The 24,474-nt window shown below is 47.3% G+C and overlaps 1 protein-coding gene across 23 annotated transcripts in view; it reads right to left on the reverse strand.

The window, feature by feature from the left end:
• Positions 1–20,061, reverse strand: part of RBFOX2 (RNA binding fox-1 homolog 2) — a 173,493-nt gene extending 153,432 nt beyond the window's left edge. For 6 of the 23 annotated variants that reach the window (XR_010430660.1, XR_010430657.1, XR_010430658.1 and 3 more), the window contains exon 1: positions 19,596–20,058. Coding sequence is in view for 13 of the 23 variants with exons in the window: in XM_064654944.1 (XP_064511014.1) it covers positions 19,596–19,793 (198 nt within the window). In the remaining 10 variants the exon portion in view is untranslated. Of the gene's footprint in view, positions 1–19,595 lie in introns of all 23 variants that reach the window. The other 17 variants (XR_010430661.1, XR_010430662.1, XM_064654942.1 and 14 more) reach the window with 6 other exon arrangements.
• Positions 20,062–24,474: the final 4,413 nt, after the last annotated feature.

Here is a 24,474-nt window from a genome sequence, read left to right on the forward strand (position 1 = left end):
TGAAGATGGTACCAAACGTACACCCAGAAGTTTTTGTAAAGAGAAGTGATAATCTGCTTCCAAAAGTATAAAATGTCTTCAGTAGCTTTTATGAGTTGTGATAATGTGAACAGTACAGATCTTTTAAACATTTAAGAAAAAAATTATTCAGATTACTAAGAGTAACATCATGGGCAAAAGGGAAATGGTTTCCACTAGAACAATAAAATCAGCATTTCCTCTCAGAAATTGTGAAACGTGATTTTTCTTTTTTAGCACAACCATCCCTGAAAACTTGGTATACAGAAGAGAGGAGAACCCCAAATGGTGTGTAAAAAATAAAGATTTGTTTTGCAGAGAAATCCATGCCACCCAGACAAAATACATATAGGACACAATACCAGATATCACGTATAAAGAGACAGTAGGAAAAGATTAGGATCTGGTAGCTCAGGCAGACTTCAGCACGGCGGCAAGGCAGAGACACGCAAACCTGCCAACAACCCTCTGAGCAGCAAAAGGGCCGGTGCTCACCCACGCTGCAGATGGAAAGACCTTAGGGCTACCTGAGTCTCACCAACTTGCAGCTACAGAACTCCAGGGCGAGCCTGGCGCAGGCGGCCGCCCCCTGTCCCCCCCAGCCCCGAACACACAGGGCGCAGGGTGGCCCTGGGCAGGCGCAGCAGTGAATTCACCAGCGGGTGCTGGCAGGGTGCCTCGACACCGGGAATTCAATAGGAACAGCAGGCCGAGGAGGAGTGAATAATTCAGACACTCCACTCGCTTACACCACGCCGAGGAAAGGCGAAGCCTGCTCACGCTGCCTTCAGCCACCCCGCGCACTCACGTTGGGGCTCGGGACCAGGAGCCGGTGCGGGAGCGGCACATGGGTGGGCAAGGCCCGCGGTGCCGGGAAAGCCGCCGGCTTGGTGAACCGTGCCACGCTGGCAGGAGCCAGCGAGCCCGGCCTGCCCTTGCCACCAGCGGGAGTGGAGCGCCGACGCGCTACACAGCACAGCTTGTTCCCCTCACACACACAGCTCCCTGTGTCCCGTCTGGAAGGAAAAGCCACCGGGAGTGTCATGTGCTCTCCATCAGCCGGGCTCCCAAAGCTTAAAGCAGAAGAGGATGGAGGCTATTCTCTCGCGGCCACTGCTCTGCCCCTGGAAATGCTAGCATTATATTAGTCTAGCAAAAATGGGAAAAGCTGGGGGGAGGGAAAAGGGGGATAAAGCAAGACAATATATAAGTGTTGGGGATATGAAAAATGTTAACCTTCAAAGCGACAGGGTTACTGATTCAACACTGCATCATGCAGGAGAGGAAAAAGCTTTTGAAAAAAACCCTCTGTGCCAGTCAGTAATGTCTAATGATGAGCAGGAGCGCACAGAAACACTGGGGAGAGTCTCCACCTCCTCTTTGCAGACTGAGAACAGACAATGATTACAACTAAACACATTCCAGAAACACAATTTCTCCTTGCCACCACTAGGAACAGGAAAACCTCAAGAAGGGCAAAAAGTATCACTGGATTTCTTTCCTCCCCTTCCACAGAGACATCTAATGCTGAAACTGTTCTGCCAGATCGACTTCTGAGGCCAGAAGAGACCTGGCAGATCAGCCCAAAGTTCTAGGTAGTCTCAGTTTTAAAGCATGCCTCTCCAACCACATGCTGCAACACGGCAAAAATGCCTCCAGCACATAATGAGCGTGCTCCCTCCTCCTCCAGCCCAGCAGCCAGCTTTGCCTTGAGACAAGGTACCTCACGTTATCCCACTGGCCAGAACAAAAGCATTCCAAATTGGCCGGGGCATGAACAAACAGCAGTTACAGCAGTTACAGCAGCTGAGGGCAAGACACAGAGCCTCACCGTGTACCAAGCAGCTGATAACAGCACTAAATCAGTCTTCCCCACGAGGAGCTCTCCCCATCCTTTCTGCTCTCAAGAACTTTCCAACCAACTGATTCAGGACCAAACACTTCACACAGTGGCCAGCAGTGCCAGCTGTACTTCCCAGGCATCGCGCTACAACTCAGGGACACGCTCAAGCAAACAGCACTGTACAGGGCTAAGCAGATGGAGGTAGATTGGGTCCACTGTGTTCAGCAGGAGCCTCAAGGGGAAAAAAAAAAAAATCTCATTTGATACCTATTCCTTTTCCTGCACAGCAGACGGACAGGGCAAGGCATCTTAAACACAGATGTCTGTCCCATTACAGATCTCTCTGGGGCCTGCTAGGACTTATCCTGTAGTTCAGCAAAGAAAGAATCCCAAGCAGAACACAAAGCCCTACGTAAATCCTCGCAAGCCTGGGCTCCAGAAGCAGCTTCTTTATCTTCCCTGCATTTTTTATTATCTTTTTAAATTTTTTTAGCACTCTGCTGACTGCCACAAAGGTAATGTTTGGAATGTACAAATCTGTGCCAAAAACTGTGCAGAGAGAAAACCTTACAACTGTATTTTAGCTGAATACAAACATAGTTCACAGTGTATTTAGGTCAAGCCTTTTGACCTTCAGATCTTACTGTACAAACACCTGCAAACCAGTAGCTCTTCCTTTGTAAAACAGAGGTGGGATGAGAGAAGGGAGAAGAGTATGAAGTCACTCTCAGTCTAAATTCCTCATTCCTTTTTACAAACAGGAATTACTGCATCATTAGATTTAGTGGCAGTACTTAAAATCAAATCAGATTCGGCAAGAGGAGAATAAAGCTATCAACTCCTGACATTTGCAACTTCAAGTATATTAGACCAGCTCCTCTATTTATATTTAGTACCCCAGTAAAGAAAGCAGAAGTCTCTAATTAAACAGACACAGCATAATCTTGACTGAGGGAATCAAATGCACCAGAAACCTTCCCCTTCCTGGTGCCACAGCTCCCTGGGAAGCCAGGCTCCCACACGCAGCGGAAACCATCCCAGTGAGTGAGTCAGCGCAGCTATCCCAACGGGGCATGATCCAGAGGGCCGTTGGAAACAGCTGCTGGGAGATCAATCGAAAGAGATAAATAAATTCAGACAAGGTCCCAATTTTGCCTGCTCCAAGAGGATTGTTTTATTCTTCTCACTTTGTCTGGGCCACAAGCCTCCCTCATGCCTCCAGGGACTTGTCTCCCCATTGAAGGGGGCAACAGACATCATTTTAGCTTCACTGACACCATCAGGGACTCTAGAAGCCAAAAGAAACTTATGTGATGTGCCTCTTGCTGTCCGAAGAGAATCTCCTGGAAGAGCTCCTATGCAGCAAAGTCTCAGGCCATTTCCTAGCACGAGAGAGAGCAGCACAAATTGGAGGGGACAGAGGGTTGCAATTTGGGAGTGCAGGGCTCTGTCAGACACTGTCAATCAGTTTTGGATATCTCTAAGATTTACAGAAGCTGCAGACTTATAGCTCTCACCTACTTTCCCGACTCAAATCTTTCAAGGAATTTACTGATTTCCCACAAGCTCCTCACTATAAAATGGTCCCCATTTTTCTCATGTTTGCACTGGGCACAAACAGTGCTGGCACTGCTTGGGCACGTGCTGCCCAAATTCAGAGAATAAAGATGAAGGATGCAAATTTCCTTTAGCTGTAAATTTACTATGAGAAGCAGTTTTCTTAACTGATCCTTCTCACTCCAAGAAAACTGGAGCTATTTTATATCATGACCTTTGACCTACAGGAAACAGCAAAGTAAGAGCCGAAAAGGAATATTCACAGAGAGAAAACAGCAGGAAAGGGACCAGATGAGTATCTTCAACATGCATAAAGTTTTCCAGATCCCTGTTTCAGTTTTTGGGCCAGCTGAGAGTCACTGAGCAGCAATGCACTGCACCCAGCTGCAAACATGCATCTCAACCTCGAGATTCCCCTTCACAATCAAAGGAAGGGTGGGAATCTCTCCGTGAGACTGCCCAGGAGGTGGAAACACGGCATATTTGGCCAAACCTCATTACAGGGCATCTCCGGTCTTTCTCTCCTCTGCTGCTTGCTCACTGTGACAGCCAACTTATCCGTCACACAATTCATCAGCATGCAGTCGCCTGTCCCCCCCTGCCCACACTCTCCCCGTACGCTCCCCAGCATGCAGCAGTAATTGCCTTTCCTATTAGCCCACAGCGACAACAGCTGCCATGGCAACTAGCAATGATTTTAATAAGTTGGGTCTGTTTTCAAGGGCAGCACACGCGTGCCGGCACATGAGCACGTTGCGGACGCGCGCCAAGGGAAAGGAGGACCTGCCGTCAAATACAAAGACAGAGCTGGAAACACAGTTGGATCAGAGAAACAGTGGATGAGCAAATGTTTATCGCCCTCCTCTGTGGGAGGAGCGGACAACCGCTCACTCCTAAAGCAGTATGGATGTGAGAGAGGTTGACGGTGGCATGGTGGTACTAAACACGCAAAGGGCTCTCCTTGCCGGAGCTACAGATGCTGCCCAGGTGACAGAAGTGATGTGCAGCTGCACTCTGGATACATCGTGCCACATCAACGCACACGCTGCTACTGTTGGCACTGCTGAGATGGGCACTGCCAGCACTGGACAGCACCTTCCCTGTCAAAAGGACAGCAGAGGCAACACATCCACCATAGTGGAGTCAGCTGGATTTAGTGATAAATTCTTCTCTTTGGCATTACTCATTTTCTATGAGATCATGAAAAAGAAATTCTGAGCCAAACGGAGAGCAGAGGAAAAGGATCACTTCTTTCAGAATCTACTGACCCCCAGACCATCTTAGACTTGAAGAAAGGTTTCACACCATGCACCCCAACACAGGGAGTCACTACACAGGGGCTGTACCTACTGTAAATACCCCTTGGACACAAGCATTCGGTGGCCCAGAGCAAAGGGGTGTTATCAGTCAGACCAGGCTACATCAGGTGGTCTAATGCTGTTTAACCCAGAAGTACTAATACAACATTTGCAAGTCATAAATTTAATACTACTGGTTTTTTTTTCAGAAGCCTTTTGAAGGTTTAGCTTAATCAGCTGTCCGTCATCCACTCATCAGCTGCTACAAAGGGACACTTCCTGCTATGCAAACTGCACCAGTATCTGTAAACACATAAAAAAGTTGGAGCAAACAGACAAGAAAAGCAAGCATGGCATGGTGAAGCCCAGAATTCCAAACCAGCTGCAAGGCTAAGCACATAGTATCATACCAGTCTCACAAGCTATGCAGACTCACAAGAGAGGGCATTAAAAAAAAGATAAATCTGTACAGTCATACCATGTATTTTGCACAAGCCTAAAGAAAATATTAAACATGTAACAACAGGATGCAGATCCATATATGTAATAAATTTTAACTGAATTCTGGAGCTAGGGAAAGATGCTGTAAAATGCTGCAAACTCCCTCCTGCTAACACAGCAAACTGAGGAAGCACAAGACAGGAGTAGTGCACAGCTCACCAAGCCCCAAGGACCCTCCTTTAGATGGAGTGGGCAGCATTAAAGCAAGGAGATCACCTAGTTCAAACTAGGGGAAAAAGATGGCCCACAGAACCCAGTGCTCCAAGATTTCTGCTCCTTCACAGCTGACCCAGTGGAGTTGTTTCATTCTTCTGTGCATTACCTCACACCACTTTTCTTCCTAGCATGAATACCATGCAATTAGGATTTAAGAAGGGCTCAAATCCAGGATAACGAAGGCTAGGCTAAAAAATACAGGGATATTTAACCGCTAAAAACAAAGGATTAAATCAATGAACACGAACCAAGAGATCTGTTTTGATTCCTGTAATGCTATCTGCCTTGAACAAACTCTGTGGGTACATTAGTCTCCGGCTAGCCCATACATGAAAAAAAAAACCTTCACGCTACCTAGTGACTGACCCACGCTGGAAGCCGTGGGGAAAAAAAAGACTTCTGGGAACCTACACTATTCCCTTAGTCTGACACCTGAGCTGTGCCTGTGAATCCCTCCCCCAAGCAGCAACACTACTTCATTTTGCTGTACATCCTCCCTTTCCAAGCAGCACATGAAAATGATGCTCCATCCTTGCCAGATTCATTGCTGCCCAGGGGGTTAAATACAGCAGCAATGAATTGACTGGTCTTGTTAATTTAATTCAGCTACATGGGAAATCTGTAAACAGAAGCAGAAGCCATGACAATACTATCAGAGGGCTCTGAACACAGCCTTGAATAATTTGCTTTTGGTTATCACTGCTAAACCACTCAAGGAAGAAAAAATTTTCCTACTGGACATTTTACATTTTACATTTTTATACCTCTTCCAGGCAAGAAGAAAGTTTCCTACAGGCAACATCACTTTTTCTACCCTGTCAATTAGCTTCACACATAACATACTGAAGTAGCATTGATTAGACCCGCTTCCAGCAACTCCAACCCAGGGCTAATTTAACAGAGGTAAAAGCCCCCCTTGAGTAACCAGGGAAGGCAGGACCACCTGCCCTGGCTCCATGAGGATGGAACAGCCTTTGGAAGATGAGTGATACCACATCCCATCCCCCCTTCCCACTGCAATCTTATTTGCTCCTGTTCAAACACAGCCTGTACAAAATGAATGGTTAGTTTTTCTAGCAACTTCATGAAGATAGTTGTCTCCATGAGGAGCACTCAGCAATAGCCATCTATAAATAAGCACGTCATTCTGAGAGTGAAGTTAATCATACAGCAGCCTCCACACCCCAGGAAAATCCATACAAGACAGAAAAATATTACCTAGGAAGTAAAGTTGGGAAGTGACCTATTAAGAAGTTCTCCACTATTTAATGTGACTGTATTCATCATCAAAAATCCTGCCCAGGAAGTCAGAGGCAGGGGAAGCCTTACGATGGTAGGAATTAACCCATGGAAGAGGAAAAATGCCACATGTTTACTCCTGCCCAAAGGGCCCAGAGATTTCAGGACTGCCTTTAAAATCCTATTCTAAAAACAAAAGTAAAAATCACAAGCTGCAGAACCAACCAGATAGATCTACAGACCTCAGTATCTTAATTGCAAATTCCCAACAATTCAGGCATCAAGAAACTGGTGAGCCAGGAGAATGGACATAAAAATTTGTATTTCAGACTAACCTTGAGGATCAGGTCAACTACATGAGGCAAACAGAGCCCTTGATACTACTGTGCCAGCAGGGCTGGTCAGTCTATCCAGTGTACTGCATCTTCTCCAGAACACATGCATCATCTCCTTATCAAGCACGAAATCGAAGAGAAGCTACCTCACAGAACACCTTACAATAGATATCTGAGCCCAAGCATAGAGATTTTATGCTTGTTTAAAGACAGACTTCACAAAGCAGCTTGCTAACACCTTGTCAGCAACAGTGACTAGCTGAAACCAGGCATCTTGGAAAATTTCAGTGCACACGGGAGTCAAACACACCCACCTCCTGCTACACCTCCCAAGGAGTAAGGAACAGGCACTACTTCAGGAAGACTGTCACCACATTCACGTTGCAGCCAGAGGGTTCCTCATTCTGAGGGAACAGGACCATTCTCCCGAATTTGCCTGCAAATTCCACACTAACAACTACTAAAACCCAACAGAAACAAGAACACTTACCAGAGGATGAAGCAGACCTAGTGAATCACTATCCATTCCCCAGCTACATGTTAAAACATGCAGACTGGCTAATCTTTTCCCTGTACATAGAGATGCCTCAGAGGTTTTGATGCCAGCATGAGAAGGAAGGAGAACCAGACCACCAAAGGTGAAAAATAGAGGCTGGTTCAGAAAGGATGTAACAAATACAGTAAGGATGAACAAATGCTGTATCAAATGCCACACTGCAAAGCAACCCAGTATCCCTATCAAAACTTCAGTGGGGCTGTCAAACCCTGCCCCACAAAGCTACCAAGCCTATGAGCTACTTCCACCATAAATGTCTGCAGTAATCATGAGTTCCAAAAATGAAACAAACACCATGCTCAAAAAAAAATCCAATGCAAAAACTATCTTCCTGTTTTCACTAGAAAGGTCATGCCTATTTAAGGAAACCTTCCCAAGCAACACGGACATGCTCCATCTACATCCATCAACTAAGAGTCCAGACTTAAGTGAAATCATTCATCAAAAAATTCCTGGTCTTTAAAGGAATCATGGTCGAAGCTGCAAATCCAACCCATGCTCCTCCTGGTATGCCAAGCAGTTACAAATACCTGATCACTCAAGATGAAAACATCAACCCATAGCAGAGGAGGAATTCTTACTCAACCCTTTAAGCAATTAATAACAGAAGGAAAACAAACACACACAAAGTCTCATTGCACTTTCATCTATTCTAGTCAACACCTTTCCCAAGGGAAGCATCCCCAGGAGAACTTATGCAGTGATCTGGCTGAAACAGATACACTCAGTTCTCAGCCCTACAGACACACAGATTTCAAGACAGAATATGAAGCACCAAGAATTCTTAATGGTGCTAATTTGTGATTAATCAACAGAGAAAAGTTATTTTTCTGAATCTGCAGTATTTGACCACATGATGTTCCCGTTAAAAGCCAGAAGAGATCAGGCAAGATGATGAAATGCAGCCAGCCTCTTCTGGAAGGATGTAATCAGTGGACAGAAGCACACACAAAAAACAGACCTAATTACAAGCATAATTTCAATTTCCTGGCAAAGTCACATACAGACATATATATATAGACACATTTATCAGATGGTCAGACAATATAGACTCAAATACCAGTCTCAGCCTCATTCACCACATCCAAGTCCATCACAACAGTCCTGACAGGTCAGAAGTGAGCGCTGAAAGAAGGGATGGACAGATGGTGTCATGGGTTTGGCTGGGATAGAGTTAATTTTCTTCACAGTAGCTGGTATGGGGTTGTGTTTTGGATATGTGCTGGAAACAGTGTTGATAATTCGGGGATGTTTTAGTTACTGCTGAGCAGTGCTTACACAGAGTCAAGGCCTTTTCTGCTTCACCCCAATCCACCAGCAAGGAGGCTGGGGGTGCACAGTAAATTGGGAGGGGGCAGAGCTAGGACAGCTGACCCCAAATGACACAAGGGATATTCCATACCACATGGTGTCATGGTCAGCATATAAAGCTGGGGGAAGAAGGAGGAAGGGAGGACATTTGGAGGGATGAAGTTTGTCTTCTCAAGTCACCATTACATATAATGAAGCTCTGCTGTCCTGGGATGGCTGAATACCCATAGGACATGGTGAAATCATTCCTTGTTTTGCTTTCCTTGCATGTTTGGCTTTTGCTTTACCTGTTAAACTCTCTTTATCTCAACCCACAAGTTTTTTCACTTTTAGTCTTCTGATTCTCTCCCTCTTCCCAGTGAGGAGGAGTGAACGAGTGGCTGCATGAGGCTCAGCTGCCAGTTGGGATTAAACCATGACAGATGGAAACACTACAAAGGGTTAGTTCCACTGTAACTCTTTATTTGATGATCAAAATCCACAATTAGTCCATTTCTTTTTACATTCCCCTTCTCTGAACCATTCTCTGGTCCATGGTTGACATCTAACCATCACACAGACAGCACTGTTCACAAAAGCCACTACCACCTCCTGCTGAATCCATTCCACCATGGCATTGCAGAGGATGATATTGCCTCCTGTCCGTGATTGTGACCTCTCAGCCCAGCCCTCACAACACTTGGCATGTAGACCACCACTCTTAGGGAAATCTAACTAGCCCAGGAAGTCAGAATCTTCCAAGTGCTTAGGTACACAGGTCATATAGGAAAAAAAGCTGTGAAATGCAGCTGGTGACATCAGCAGATGTCAGGTCTCCACTGGATTCATGTGAGCATTGGAGAGGACTCCAACCTCATCTTCTCCTGTCACTTCAAGGCAACAAGAATTCCCAGAACACATGCAGAGGCACAAACAGTGTTTTGCCAGATTGCTCCTTATCTCCTCTTTTCAAAAAGCAATGGGATTGATTTGCAGCCCCAATGTGTCACAAAGTATCCTCAGCAAAACATGCCTCTCTCTCCTCCTGGACAGTCCAAGTGACCACACTGAGACCTGGGTACCCAAGAAGGGAGAGAGTTGCAGGTCCCACAAGGCAGCCAGCGCAGGAGCAGATCAGGAGCCAGTTCCTGCCTTTCCTGTCCACACAGCAGCTCTCTGATTGCTAACAGACAGAAACATGCTTTTAACTCAAAAGGCAAGGTAGCTACATTCTCTCCTAGAATAGCAACTGCAAAAGTCAAGGCCTGTGGATTAAAAAATAGCAGCTACAGCTACCCATGCAACTTGCACTGTTTCCTCATGTGCAGGGATGTTACAACAAATCAGGATTATATGCTATTTTTTCCTGATTCCCACTGCATTCAAGCCTAGGAAGTGCTGTGTTCTGATCAGGAGAAACACCTGCAGAAACCAAAAGGTACATGGTTTTGTAGTTTAAGACAAACAATATTCATTCTACTTGAAAAGTTAGATTTCAAACCTCATTTTCCAAGAGAAGTTTAACTACGATGACCAAGTTACTTAATTCAAGCTTTTCTGCTGTTTCTTAAGACGAAGACATCACCACTTTATATCTGCCCAACGTGACACACTTAAGGATCATCCTCTGGAAGCAGTGGCATTCACATATAGAGTGGATGTTGTGGAGAGTCATAGATCAAGGATTTAAATATCACCAAAACCCCATCAACTACAATAAAAAATACAAATCAAAAATAAACCAGGTTATAAGTGTCAATCAGATTTTTGCAAAACTGGTCTTATTACCAGTACGACAATTCCCCATTTCTACAATAAGACAGAATATACCTTTTCTACATCTCAGAAAAACTAAAAAATAAGATTATCAGTATCTCTGAAGCACGGTGGTGAGTACCATAGAAGAGACCATTAAAAATTAATAGTTGTGTTTTCAGTGCAAAGTTTAGATTATCTGCAGTAAATTCAGTTTGGGGTCATACGTGAGATGAAAAAGAAGAAATGAAATATTGGATAGTTCTCGGTCCAAAACCTGACCTCACACCCATTTTAACTGGTTACAAAATTCCCATTAGATTTAATAGCGCTCAATGAGCACTATCCATTTGCTACACTTGCGGAGATGAAGTCATTTCTAAAAACATAAAAGGTACAGCCACATAATTATGACCTCACACGATGCCTTCTTGCCACATTCTCCTGCTGGGCACTTGCTGGGCACGAACTCCGACCCCTACCATGCGGATGCCCCATGTATCAAGTCTCCCCAGTCACAGCCTGCTGCAGCACAGGTTCTCACTCTGGCATGTTCTCTGTCTCCTTTGCATTGAGGACACAGCACCCAGCACCTTCAGACCACAGAAGGTCAAACCCCAACCCCCACAGCACCACCGTAGCGTAACACACCTCTTCCAAAAACTGGAGCATTGAGAGCATTCTGCATTTTCACATGCTTCAACTTCTGCTCCTGGACAAAACAAACAGCAGGATGGGCAGGAACTTCAGAAGCCAACTGGATTCTCCTGCAGGCTGCCCAAGAGACATTCAGATCCACTACTGCAAAACAGCAGCAGTGTTGCAAACGCTTTATTGCCACAGTTTCCTCCACAATCTGAATAATTCCTAAGGCCAACATAACACAAACTCCTGCTTCCCACTCTTGTACATGCCACCAGTCCCAGGACATCTGCCCATATCACACTGCCAGCTCCCATTTCCTTCAGTATGCCCCATGGTTCCATCTGCTGCAGCAACAACACCACAGCCTAGATTTCCTTCCATGAATGAACCTTTTGGATCTCCTCAGGCTGTATGGCTGGTCCCACTAATGGAAGTAAAAGCAGCATCACTCAGAGAGAGCAGTCTTTAATCCCAGGAACAACCCCACATCACTCCAAAGCTGAGCTTCAAGAACAGGCAAGGCAAAGTACCTACAAAATACACTCCCTCCTGGTCCAGCTTCACTTCAACGCCACACAGGGCTTTTAACATGAAACAAGGATAGGAAAGAGGCCTCTGACGGACCTGCTTTCCAGGACAGAAGAGTACAAAGGGTAATGGAGAAGCCATTCCTTGCACTTCCCCTCACTTCTTCCCACAAAAAGGAAGCAAAGCCACAGACAGAATAAAACCAAAAAGACAGGCAGAGATGGCTCAGAAGCACGATCCCACAGAAACTCCTTGGAGAGTCACGCTTGGCTCCTCTGCCTGCAGATCTGGGAATGCAGAAAGAAGGCACCCAGCCCCTCAGCAGTTCAGAGTCCAGCCTTCCCCCTGCCTCGCTGCCTGAGGTCAGTGAGCAGGCTGGAAAAAAGGCGACCTTCCCGCCCCTATCCGGGTAAGGGAACGGCAACCACAAGCAGCAAATTATAGCACTAGGATCCCAGCTACAGCCTCCTGTCAGCCCACGCAGCACTAAATCAAGGCTTTTTAGTGATGCTTTGGTGGGATTTTCTTCCTGGGCATCACCCCCAATGGTGATAACCACCCCAAGTGTCTGCAAGGATCTCCTACAGAAATAGCAGTGGGAAAGCTGTAGAGAAAGCCTCCATTAAAAGAGCACAATGCTCTTGTTCCTTGAAGAAACCTGAGCTGGATCCAGATCCCAAGACCTCAAAGGCCTCTGGGGAGCATATTTTGATATTTGCAGCACACAGAATGCCACATAAAGTTGCTTCTTTAGTCTCTTTATTAAAGGAAATTTAGCTACGTACAGCCAAAGGGTAAAAAGTGCTGACACACTGAGGTTTTTTCCCCCCCCTTAAATGGTGCAGCTTCTTCCCCATCTCTATGCTAATACTTGCATTATTGCTGAGGCAATTACGAGCAGGCAAAACCCAAGAAAGTCATACAAAAAAAAAATCAACAATTGCTTCTAGCCCATGCTCTTTGAAGCAAGCATCCAATCTTTCTGCACAACAAACTCTCCTAAACAAAGGTAAGTACAAGCAACAGCCGCGTGAAAGCACAGCCCCTTCCAAAAACATGCCAGAGTGAATCCCACTGTCCTATCCAAGTAAAAGATCTCATTACCTCTTTTCTAATCCGTATGAATTACAAGTACACTCTGCCCACACTCCAAAGGTTAGGAGGTGGCAATGGTATAGCTGATTGAACACCAATGTCGCACTAAGTGAGCTGACAGAAACTGCCAAAATTTCCTGCTCTGCCCGAGCAGATGCTGGATCCAGCTCAAGTTCAGCTGATGCCCCTCATTAAACAATGGAGCTTTTGTGTACAACCTTTCCTTCTTTGTGGCCACTTAAATACATCATATCACTGCTAAGGAGTTAAAGACCCATTTCCTTCAGACCAGCAAGAGAACTGATAGGGGTGGTTTCGATAGATGCCGTATGTATGTGTGACAAGCCAAACAAGAGAGACACTGGAACGGTTCACAAACACCCTGGAAATCTTCCAGAGCCGAGAATGAAGGTTAGAAACCTAGAAAACTATGTCGGGCCTTTCTCAGCAAAGGTTTTCTGCAGGAAAGGTGCCCTGGCACAGCTCAGCAGGACAGTTCAGCAGAGCCCTGACAGGGAATGCTGCGGGGTCAGGACAGTGGCGTGGACCAGGACCGGTGAGGACTGTTTCATACAGCCCCTGTCATCGTAGATTTGGCTCCTACAAACACCTCTAACTCAACCTAGAAAAAAGGAGGTGCGCTCAGGAAAGTGAAGCAGAAGGAGGGGGAAACATGCTGGGGAAAATACACACACATCTTTCAAACTGAATTTACAAGATTGCTGGCAAAATTAAATTTATTGGAGAGCAAAGGGAGTTAAGGCCCAAAATGCAGCCAAGCAGCTCTAATCCCTAAACATCGGGATTATCTCATGACAGCTACACTCAGGCGTCCACTCAATACCACTGTAAAATGTAGATCAACAGAATGCTTCAATGAACTGGAACTCGTTACCTCTAATTGCTTCTCTCACTTCTCTTCTGGATGTTCCTCTGATCCCTCAGCCACCACATTTCAAAAGCAAACACACACACACACAGAGAAGGTCAAGTAATATCAGAGATGGGCAAATTAAATAAGAGGTTTCCAGACATCCAAAACATCTGCCCTTCTCTTTCACTTCATACAAAACCCAAGGTTTACTGCACGCCAAGAGACAAGTCAGCAGCATAGTGATAGGTTTTGAAACATCATCAACTGATGTGATCCCTAGCATTTTCCAAAGGGGCAGAGGTTCCTGTGCAGCCAACCAAATGCTGCTAACGACAGGCTTTATTTTTCCAAGCTAACAGGGGTATGTCCTTCAGCAGCAGTTTCCAGGGGGCCACAGACCACACACAGAATCCAGTCCAGATTCGTCTCGACTTCAATTTGGCTTCCCTACCACTAGTGCAAATGAAGCAGTTAATTTTTTTTATTTTATTTTACTGCTGCCTCCTTTGCATCTCGTGTGTCCTGGTACTCCTACTGCCACAAGCCTCACGCAGCAGAGCCACTGAAAGCTCTCAGCAGAGTCAGGAAACTCTCAGCAGAGTCACAATAAAGCATGAAACCAGCACAGCAACACGGCTGCTAAACCTTCAGTGAGCAGCACTTCTTTGAGACAACCTTGAAAACAGAGACGCAAACCCCCAGCGCAGAAGGGCAAAGCAGGAGCCCTGCTTGCTACATCACTGGAAGGAAAAGCCGACAGAGGGTATTTCACAGGATGTGCCTGGAGCTGCTCCAAACTCGGCTAGGTGGGCAACCTTTCCAACAGGCAAAGGAGAGGCCCGGGCTTCCTGCAAAATATCAGAGCACTCATGTTTCTAAACGGGAATTCTGAAAAGGAAAAATAAAAAGCATATGTCTACAGCTGGTACACATATGCAGAAGGAAACCATCTCCAGTAGAGCCAGACCTCTGTTCGGCTTCCAACCTCACAACTGCGGCCATCACCTTTAAACAGAAACCTCTGGAATCTACAGAGAAATAACGAGAGAGCCTGGAGGGGTACTAAAGCATCCAGAATACTTCACTTGGGCTTTCCATTTTCCTGAGTAGGGCAAGAAAAGAGCCAACATTAAAGCATTCTCAACAACTCTAAAATCCCAACTTTCAGTCTGTTTGCCAAAGGTTTTCTTTGAACTGGAGATTTTCTAAGTGTTCCCAGACTGTGTCAGGTCTAACTCATAACACACAAATATTTAAAAAAAAAAGGACAAAAGCAAACAGAGAAACAACAACACACTTAGAGGTGATTCATTATGTCTCAACACATCAGCAATAGTCTGTGGAAAGCATCCTAGGAAACCTCATCCTGGATCCAAGGCAGGGGTCAGCTTCTAAAGGTTGGAACTTCCTTTCTTTTCTATAGTATCTTGTATCCCCTGCATTGCTCTGCATCTCTTTACAAAGACAGTCATGCCATGAATAATAAGAGGGAGGAAAAAGCTAACCTGATTACACAGCTTTTCCACCATTTACTGGAACTAGATGTTCTCTTCTGTAAGATTTAAAAATACAGACTTCCATAGGATCCCTCACAGCAGAAAAGCTGTTATACACTGGCCCCTTCTTGATTACAATCCCAATCGGCCCTCTTATTTATAAACTCAAACCTGTCTTAGGAAATTATCAGCAGACTGATTTCTTGCTGTCCTCTGGAGCACCACAAACAGGCCACAATTTGAATGAGGACACTGGTGGCTGTCATGAAGCACAAGCCATGTTCCTGCTCCCCCCTTTCTGTGGCATACTGCAGTTCAAGGTTTCCAGTCATTATGGTGGAATGAGCCGGGCTGGTAGAGGGTGTTACAGACCATCTTCTGGCTCACAGCAGGAGGAGAAACCGTGGACTTTCTTGCGGAGGAAAGACTTATCGTCTATTACATCATTATTTAGTCACAGGGGACTGATCTCAACACCACCAGTCATCTTTATGAACCCTATGCAGACATGGCTGAATGACAACACAAAGTCTCCACTCATCGCTGCCACTAAAGGTTTACGTGGCCTGGGTGAGGCACAGACCACAGCTGCACTGTCTGCCCCGAGCACTTGGCCATGCTCATGGCTGCAGAACAGTAACTCTCCCAAATACTCAGGGATGCTGAGCACAAAAGTCATTCATGAAAGAGGAACAAGGACCAGCTCTGTTCACACCTTGCATATAATTCCACCCATATATTACCCCCAGGTATAAACTAACCAGTCTAGACCCCATAAAAAAAGTTAAATCAAAATTCAGCTTGGGCACTGAAGGAGGAGTTGATTAACTCATTCAACCAAGCAAAGCAAGGGGAAGATATTTTAGTAACTTTCTTGAGCAGTGTAAGATGTCTGATACACCTCTAGCACTTGGAAGAAGAATACAAAAACAGCACCCTGGAATACAAAAACAGGACCCTTGACTGCAGCTCTAAAGAGAAAGGGACACTTTCTAGCTAGCCACAACATTTCTCATCTTTCATCGTGCGAGGAACAGAGGAGGAGAGAGATTATTGCAAGGGTACTTTCTCTTCCATCTGTGCAGCAGTCAGTCTCTTTTGACAAGGAGCAAATACAGCTGCATCAACAACTGCATTTCAGTGCAGTATATAAGTTTTTTTTTCCTTTCCTCTATTAGGCATTATTTTTACTCAGATCAGCAAGCTGATCCAAATGACCCAACCATCCAAGCCAGCAAAGAGCACAAACTAGTCACTAGCTAGTATTTATACAGTTAAAAAGCAGCAGCACCTTTGGGGCACTTCACTTCCAAAGCTTACAAACCTATCCAAATACTTCCAGGAGACATTCCTGGCTGGCGGCGTTTGATTTTTGCCACTTATGAAACAGAGGGAGCTAAAAACCAGCAATTTCTGATGGACCTTTTCCTCCCACGCCATGATTAACTGAAATATGTCCCAGAAGCAGATAGCAGCCATGATCCGATTTGTCCCAATCCCAACTCAAGCAGCTTTACACCACCCTCCTAACAAGATCAGCACTGGCCAAACACCATTTATCCGGCCTGATCAAAGATGGATTAGATAATGAAACCCTAACTGCATAAGCTGTCTGAGCATGCTGGCCTGAGACAGCAGAAAACAAGAAGCCCGGTAAATATAAGGGCTGCTTTAAGCTTTTAGACACCCTTTGCCCCAAGGTCTTAATAACTAGCTACTATCTTATCTTCCTGTAGGCTAGTTTTGATACTTCATATTAATAGGACCCAAAAAAAGCTATGAGTTTTAGAGTTACATTAGTAATTTCTACAGCTAAATGATTTATTTCAGCATTACAAGCCGTGTTCATATCCTGAACCATTGGTAGGTACAGGTCATGCAAAGAAGAAATGGTGGTAGGCACAGCACTCCATGATTCCCTGCTATCAGCCCAGAGACCCGAGGTCACCAAGTTTACACAGCAACAGCCTGTGGCTCTTGGAACAGGAAGTAGAAAATTGACAGGATCTCCAGGAAAAACAAGGTACGACAGTTGCTGGTGTTATTTCCAGCTTCCAGAAAGCCTCTAGTACATATGGGGGGGGGGGAGAAAGAAAAATCAAAGAATAGGCTCTTTATTCCTCTTGTAAGCATTACGTACAGCTAAACATAGAGGATTTACTAAAAAGAACCCGTTATTCTAAAATAAGATACTCCAAAAGAAGACACTATCTGAACCAAAATCCTTGTAAAAGGCAATCTTGTGTTTTGACTTCTAGGTTAAAAGACACCGAATTTCCCAAACGTTGGAGAACACTTTTTTCCTACCTCTGATATTATTTGTAAGTTTAGCTTCAAATTTGGTACTTCTTGCTTACAAATATGAAAAGATTCTCCAAATATATAAGCCATATGCTTTAACAGTAAAAAAAGTCAAGACAAACTTCTGGACACAGAATCATAGAATGGTTTGGGTTGAAAAGGATCTTAAAGATCATCTAGTTCCAAATAACAGTATGTATTTGTGCACACACACACACATATATATATATATATGTTCATTTTCATATTTTATATTGAAAAGATTGAAAAATCTTTTCCATGTATATACATATGGAAATATTAAAATTATGCTATAAATGCCAAATAAGTACAATATGGGTGTCCTAATCTGAAGAACAGCTATACTGACTATAGACATAATTAAAAATCAGACCCTACTAATAGCCCATCACTTAATTTCTCCACTGTTTGTCACCATCTGATACAGAAATAAACCCCAACTTTCTACTAATTAATTCCACAATTAATCCCTAGTATCATTAACACCAGCATTACACACTGCTGCACACATGCACTGTTGTAGCCTCGTGGCTGAACGCTGCAACCTTACTAACTTGCACTGTTCATTGGATAGACAACAAAACACTCTTCCATGTAAACATAAAGAGGAGTCTTTTATCTGTACAGAAATTGTACTCATTTGCAGTTAAAAAAAAAAAATTCAGACTTTTGCTAAACCAGTCCAAGTCCCTTCCTGGGCAATTTTCAGTTGATTTACCACTAGTTTACACGAACACCAACCAGTTTAACCACTAACTGCAGGTAAACTGGTGCATCTCCTGTGGTTACACAGGACTTCTGTCTCAGTTCAACTCTGCAGAGCTGGAAGAATTTCATGTCACTGTGTTTGCGCACTCATTCATAACTCCTAGCTAGACTCAACTCCTTCGAGGCTGAGCATCTTTCTCCTTGCAACTGTACACATTGTCTGAGTCATACTTGACACCTACGTGTGGGAGAACACACTACTCCAAGGGATAAAAGAGTGCAGCACGATTTTTGCCAGCCCTTGGGGAGCACAAGCGGCAGCACTTGGGTGCGAAGCTCTAGCACACATTCAGGCCGCACCATCACACTGGGAAAAACACGATGTTGTGGTGTGCAGAGACCACCGTGAAAGGCTGAACATCAGACAGAACCACAAACAAAACTCCCCTGCTGCAAGCCGTTTAAAAAAGAAATAAATCTTGAGCATGAAAACTGCGGGCAGCCTGTGAAGCAAAAAGGGAAGAGTATTGGTCAGCATTCGGTATCTTGATGAGAAGCACAGCGGAGAACAGGATGCTCCCCTTGGAAACTACCAGCAGCGCTTACCAGCCCAAGAAAAGGTGAGAGGAGAAACAAGTTGAGATGAATAAATCACTCCACTTCCAAAGAGCTCTCATATACTCGTCACGAGAGACAGAAGCAGAAAAGGCCAGTGCAACTGCCATAATAAAACAACCCTCCACAACACCCAGACAAAGGGAGGCAGAAATACCTTGCCAGCATCATCCCACAAACACAAAAGCCAATGCACCTGGAACGAGCGATGTTTTGGGGCCGATCAAACCGCGCTGGCAGAAGACAAACAGGAACGTGAGATCCCGAACCAAGCTGGAAGACGCCCCACTAGTCCTCTTCTCCCCCTTCCCAGGCAGTACCTGGGATTTCTCCTGGTGCCGCGCGAGCCCCAGGGCGGCGCGGGTGAACCCCGCTGGCCCCGGAGCGCTGCCGGTGCCCCGCGCCCGGCCCCGCACCGCGGCCTCCCCGGGCTGCGCCGCGGTGCCCGGAGCGCCGGACCCGGCGGCGGCTCCCGCGGGCCCCGCGCCGCCGCCCCACGTGCCGGGCTGTGCCCCGGAGCCGCCCGGCTCGGCCCGGGAAACCCGGCGGGAGCCCGGGGAGCCCCGCTCGCCCCGCTGCCGACGGGAAAGGGCCGCACGCCCGAGCGCAACGCGCCGAACCCCGCAAACCGAAATCAAACGCGGCCCGGCCCGGCCGAGCCCCCGGGAAGGGAGAGCCGGGGACGGCCCGGCCCTGCCCGCTACCTGCATGCCGCCGCCGTCGGCCTCCGCCTCCGTCCGCAGCCGCTTGCTGTGGCCGCCCTCGGCGCCGTCCCCGCCGGGCATGGGCTGCTCCAGCTCCGGCTCTCGCTTCACGCCGCGGGCGGACCCCGCGCCGCCGCCGGCCAGGAGCTGCGGCTGTGGCTGCTGCTGCTGCTGCGGGGGCTGGCCGCCCTCCGCCATCCGCGCCGCCGGAGCCCCGGCCGCCCCCCGCCGCGATCGCCCCGCTCTGTCACCGCGGCGCCCGGCGCTGCCGGAGGAGCAGGAGCGGCACAAGGAGGAGGGGGAGGGCGGCAAGCCCCGCGCCGCGACCGGAGCAGCAGCGGGAGCGCCGGGCTCCGACCCACCGGAGCGCCTCGGTCACGGGCTCGGCGGCGGCTGGGGAGGGGCCGGAGCCCCTCGGCAATCTCCGGAAAGGCCGCCGAGCACCGCGACCCCCGCTCGGAAACCTTCGGCGGCGGCGGGCGGGGCGCGGGCGGAGCGCCGGGCGGGGCGGGGCGGGGCGGGGCCGCCGTGGGGCTCTGGCCGCCCGCGCCCGCCGCTGCTGCGGAGCCGCACGGGGCGGGAAATGGCCGCCCGGGCCCGGCCGCCTCATCCCCACGGCCCGGCTGCCTCATCCCCACGGCCCGGCTGTTTGCGGCGGGGCTGGGCCAGAGGCGCTGCGGTTCGAGCCAGTGCCCCCCTGTGAGGGCCCGCGGTGGGTGCGGGACCGCCCGGCGGGGCTGGGGTGGCCACCTCGGCCGCAGGAGCGTGGGGCACCCTTCCCTCGGGCACAGCCGGGTCTCCCGTCACGGGTTCGCTTGGTCCTGGCCCCAGCTGGCGCGGGGCTGCTCTTTGGGGTGAGGTTTTCGCAGCTCTTCCAGTAAGGAAGTGGTACTGATCTGAGGCGAATCTGGGGTGAGGGGTACTGGCTAGACCCCCAGCTTCAGGAGCATCCAGCGTCGAGGGATGTGCTCCCCAGCTCCACTCAGTCCAGGCTCGCATTAATCAGTGCATGTGTTCTTCACAGCCTTTTCTGGGCCTCCTTACTGCTGTTCTGGGCACATCAGCCCAGGCCTCATCCCACAGCCCCAGACTGCATCTGATTCCTTGAGAAAGGGGCTGCTCCGCTTTCCTGTTCCTAATAGCCTCCATGGGTTTCTCCTGCATTTTTATATATATATCTCCTCGTTCTGCTTCAGATGACTTCCAATGAGATGGAGACACCAGTCTTCAAAAACCCTGTTCATCAGCCCTTTTCTATGTCCCCACATTTTTGATCTTGAGAAACAAATTCGGGATCCTCGATGGAAACATAAAGTTGGTTTTATTACACAGCTGTTGTCTGGTAGCACCAAGGACGATGCCTGCTCTAGGGTGAGGAACGCACAGGCAGCGTGTACCGTCCTGAAAGTAGTCTGGAAGCCATGGCAACTTGATGGGGAACTAACCTGTGGATCATAACAAAAATCCGCAGTTGGCTTTATTACAGGATGGGAATGTCACTCTTCCTGCAAACGATTTGGAGAAAAAGAAGGAAACTAAAAGTGGAGGTGGTCATTGTGAGTCAATGCTCATAGGAGGAAGCCCTTCCTGAGTTCTCAAATCTCATCATGTGTAGCAAAGCCTGGGGACCAGTTAGATTATCTTGGTGTCCCATATCCCCCGTGCATGCTACATCTGACAATCTTCATGAAATGATAGAGCCTTTGGTTTTGAGTGACAGTTACAATACATGACTCCAGTCTTCCCTTACACCACTTTTTTTGTCATCCAAAAATAGTTTTCAAGGCCACATTAAAAGCTATTTTAAGTGGTATGTTTTGTGCTGAGGTGCCAGCTTGTCTCCTCCAGTGACAAGGGAAAATCTCTTTTTTCAAAATGATTACAAATCCCCACGGAATGGCAGGCACCCAGAGGACAATTACATGCAGCTTTTGTCTGCTCGCCCACCGAGGGTAAACACGTATTTCATTCATCTTGACTGGGTTTGATAAAATGAACCAGACTGTCAAAAAACATTGAAGGAACATGTTCAGTCCACTCTTGGCTTGAAGAGAAGCTGAGATTCTTGTGACTGGGATGCTGCTCATAGAGAGAAAAGCAGCATTTCTGTGTTTGTCTTCCCTCTAATTTTGATGAGGGGTTCTAGATGAAGGGTACAGGAAAAGTTATTGCCTGTGAGGAGCTGCAAAGGCTTCAACCTTCGGACAAGCTTGGAGTAAACAGTCTGGAGACAAATCTGTGTACACTGGGAGCGCTCCTCTCACTGCAGTCTAGGTGTCTGTCTGACACTCCCCTTGAGAGATATCAAAGGAAGGAGTTGCTCTACAGTACCCAGCCTCCACTTTTCTCTTCGCCTCCCCCTAAACCCATTACCACCACCTCCTGCCATGCGGGTGCCAAAGCTGCTGCCAGTTCTCCCTTGCATCCTGCGTGCACATGGTCTGTGCTGCAGAGCAGCTCCTGGCAGAGCTGGCAGTGCCATAGGTATGTCCCTTGGCGAGGCATTTTTGGCTGGCTGTGGTCTGCAGCCTGCCAGGGGAGCAGCCAGGACCACTGCAGAGCACAGAGCACCCTCAGTTATGGTGCAGGTGAAAAGAGCTGAGGTACTGCTCCCTTCCTACCAGTGACCTGCAGCTGCCACTGCCATGGGCTGTGGCATTGTGTGCTTGCTGACATTACTGCCGGGCAACTATGTATTATTATTTCTCTAGCTCTTTCCTTTTCCTCTTAAAAAAAAGATTAATTAATTAATCTTCATGGTGTGTTCGGGGGATAGGTATTATTTCAATTTAACAGATGGGGTATGAGGCATTCCTGAAGTCACAAAAAAGCTTTTGAGCTGGGACCACAATCTTAATCCATTGATTTCCTTTCACACAACCCAGCTGCCTTTTAGGTATTTGTATGTGACATCTGAGACATACTAAAGAGACAGCTGACTCCTCTGTTAACCCTTCCACTGCTGCACAGCACTCTTGCCAAAGGCCCCTACATGCTGTGATTTTATGGACAAGTTTGCAGAGTGTTCTGTATTTAACAGATCAGTGAGAGGAACTCTAAAAAATGTTATCCTACCAGAGAGCTCCCAGAAGCTGGAATGCAGAATATATCCTTCCTGAACAGATTAATATCATTTTAGAGTAAAGTTGTGAGGTTTTTTCTCCCCTCCAAAAGACACCCTCTGAAGAGATTCCTTGAAGAAACGTGTGCTGGTGCTCCCACTGGGCTGGAGATCAGGTGGCATTGGGATGCTGGGTATGAAACATCTATGGAAGTACAAAGGGCTGGGTCCCAGAATGTGCTCGGATTAAGCAGAGGCAATGACTCATGCAGGTTCTAAGGCACAGGCATGAAGAGAGGCACAAGCTCAGCTATTAGTCTTTGGCCTGAAGGCATAGAAATCATTAGGAGACAGCAAATCTCTCCTCTCCACCACCACAACTGAACTGTTTCTTGCTGCTTCCATCATCTACACATGATGTCTCATCCTGCTGACCGGCTCCCTCTTGCCCTTGCAGCCTCACACAGCTTTGTCCCTGGCACCTTCACAGTGTATTTGGTCTCTCTGCTAAGCAGATCAGGGGAGGTTTAGCGGCTTGCCCAACCCAGCTCATTCCTGCTATTTCTATCCTGCCAGACAAACCTCCAGAGCCAAATGCTCTTCCTTCTCACAGCAGTGCACCCCCAGGTAATGAAGTTCCGCCAAGGTAAAGTTTCAGCCTGGACTTTGGTCCTGGTTTCACAGGAAGCGGCGATGGAGCTTTCCGTAGCAACGAGTGTGGGTAAATGTTTCTTCTTGCTTATCTCCAGCCAGCTCTTTGCTACAAAATGTTATTAACAGAAGCTGCCTTTTCTTGTCACCAATTAGCACACAGCCAAAAATACATAACCTAAGTCAACAAAACCCAAAGACCTTGTCACCTGACTCAAACTGTCTGCTGGAAGGATCCCAGTCCCCAGGCAGAGGCAGGAGACCAACATCGATATGTCACTGTGGCGCAAGGGTACTGGCAGCTGTCAGTCACTGGGTCAACACCCACAGTGCACCCAGTGTTTTCCCAGTGGCACCTCTTGCAATGAGGACATCTGGCGTCAGCAAGTGCCACAAAGCACCTAAGCGCTGCAGCATGGTAGCAGCTGGGAATCAACCAGAGAGCTCAGAGCAAAACTTTCCTGACTTGTTTTCCTGCTTCCTTCAAACATCACTGCAGCACATTCATCATTGCTGTTTGCCTGCTCTGTGGTTCTGTGGGGTATCAGCGTGTACAGCAGTTGTGGCTTTTCAGGTGTAACAGTGCTGCTAAAGCAAGAGGGCACCTGCAGTGCAGATGCAGTTACCTGCATGTGTGCAATTAGCATAAAAATGCCATCTGCCTGCGCTGCTTATGCCTGGGGGGATGGGAAATAAAGTAGGTCCTTCAGCACTTCTAATATGAAAGAGCATCCCACTATATCCCCAAAATGTATAATAACAGAAAACTGTGCGAGAAGCATACCTGGGAGATGAAAGGTCTTTTGTTTTCCTGTTGAGACAGCAGGGCTCAAGATAGTGCGAGCCATGGGGGTGCCACAGGGACCTGTGGTACCTCCCTGCATGGGGACACAGACCAGAAGGAAAAAAACCACATTGGCTCTCCACTATCCTCTGGGTGCCAGAAATCAAGAAGGGGGGAAATGCCTGGCATTTATTCCCCTCAGCTGCCTGTCATGAGTGAACCAGAAGTAGTTGAAGGCTGGAGTTCACATCAAAGGGCCAGCAATGGCAGCTGTTGATGCAGTCCTCTGGTAGCCTGGCTACATGTCCCTGGCTGTGTCTCTGAAGTACCTCATGGCTGTACCACCCTCTCCTCTCTCAGACATGAGTCTGTAGCAGCTGAGT

This window comes from Pseudopipra pipra, chromosome 5 (assembly GCF_036250125.1).
Source record: "Pseudopipra pipra isolate bDixPip1 chromosome 5, bDixPip1.hap1, whole genome shotgun sequence".
NCBI lineage: Eukaryota > Metazoa > Chordata > Aves > Passeriformes > Pipridae > Pseudopipra > Pseudopipra pipra.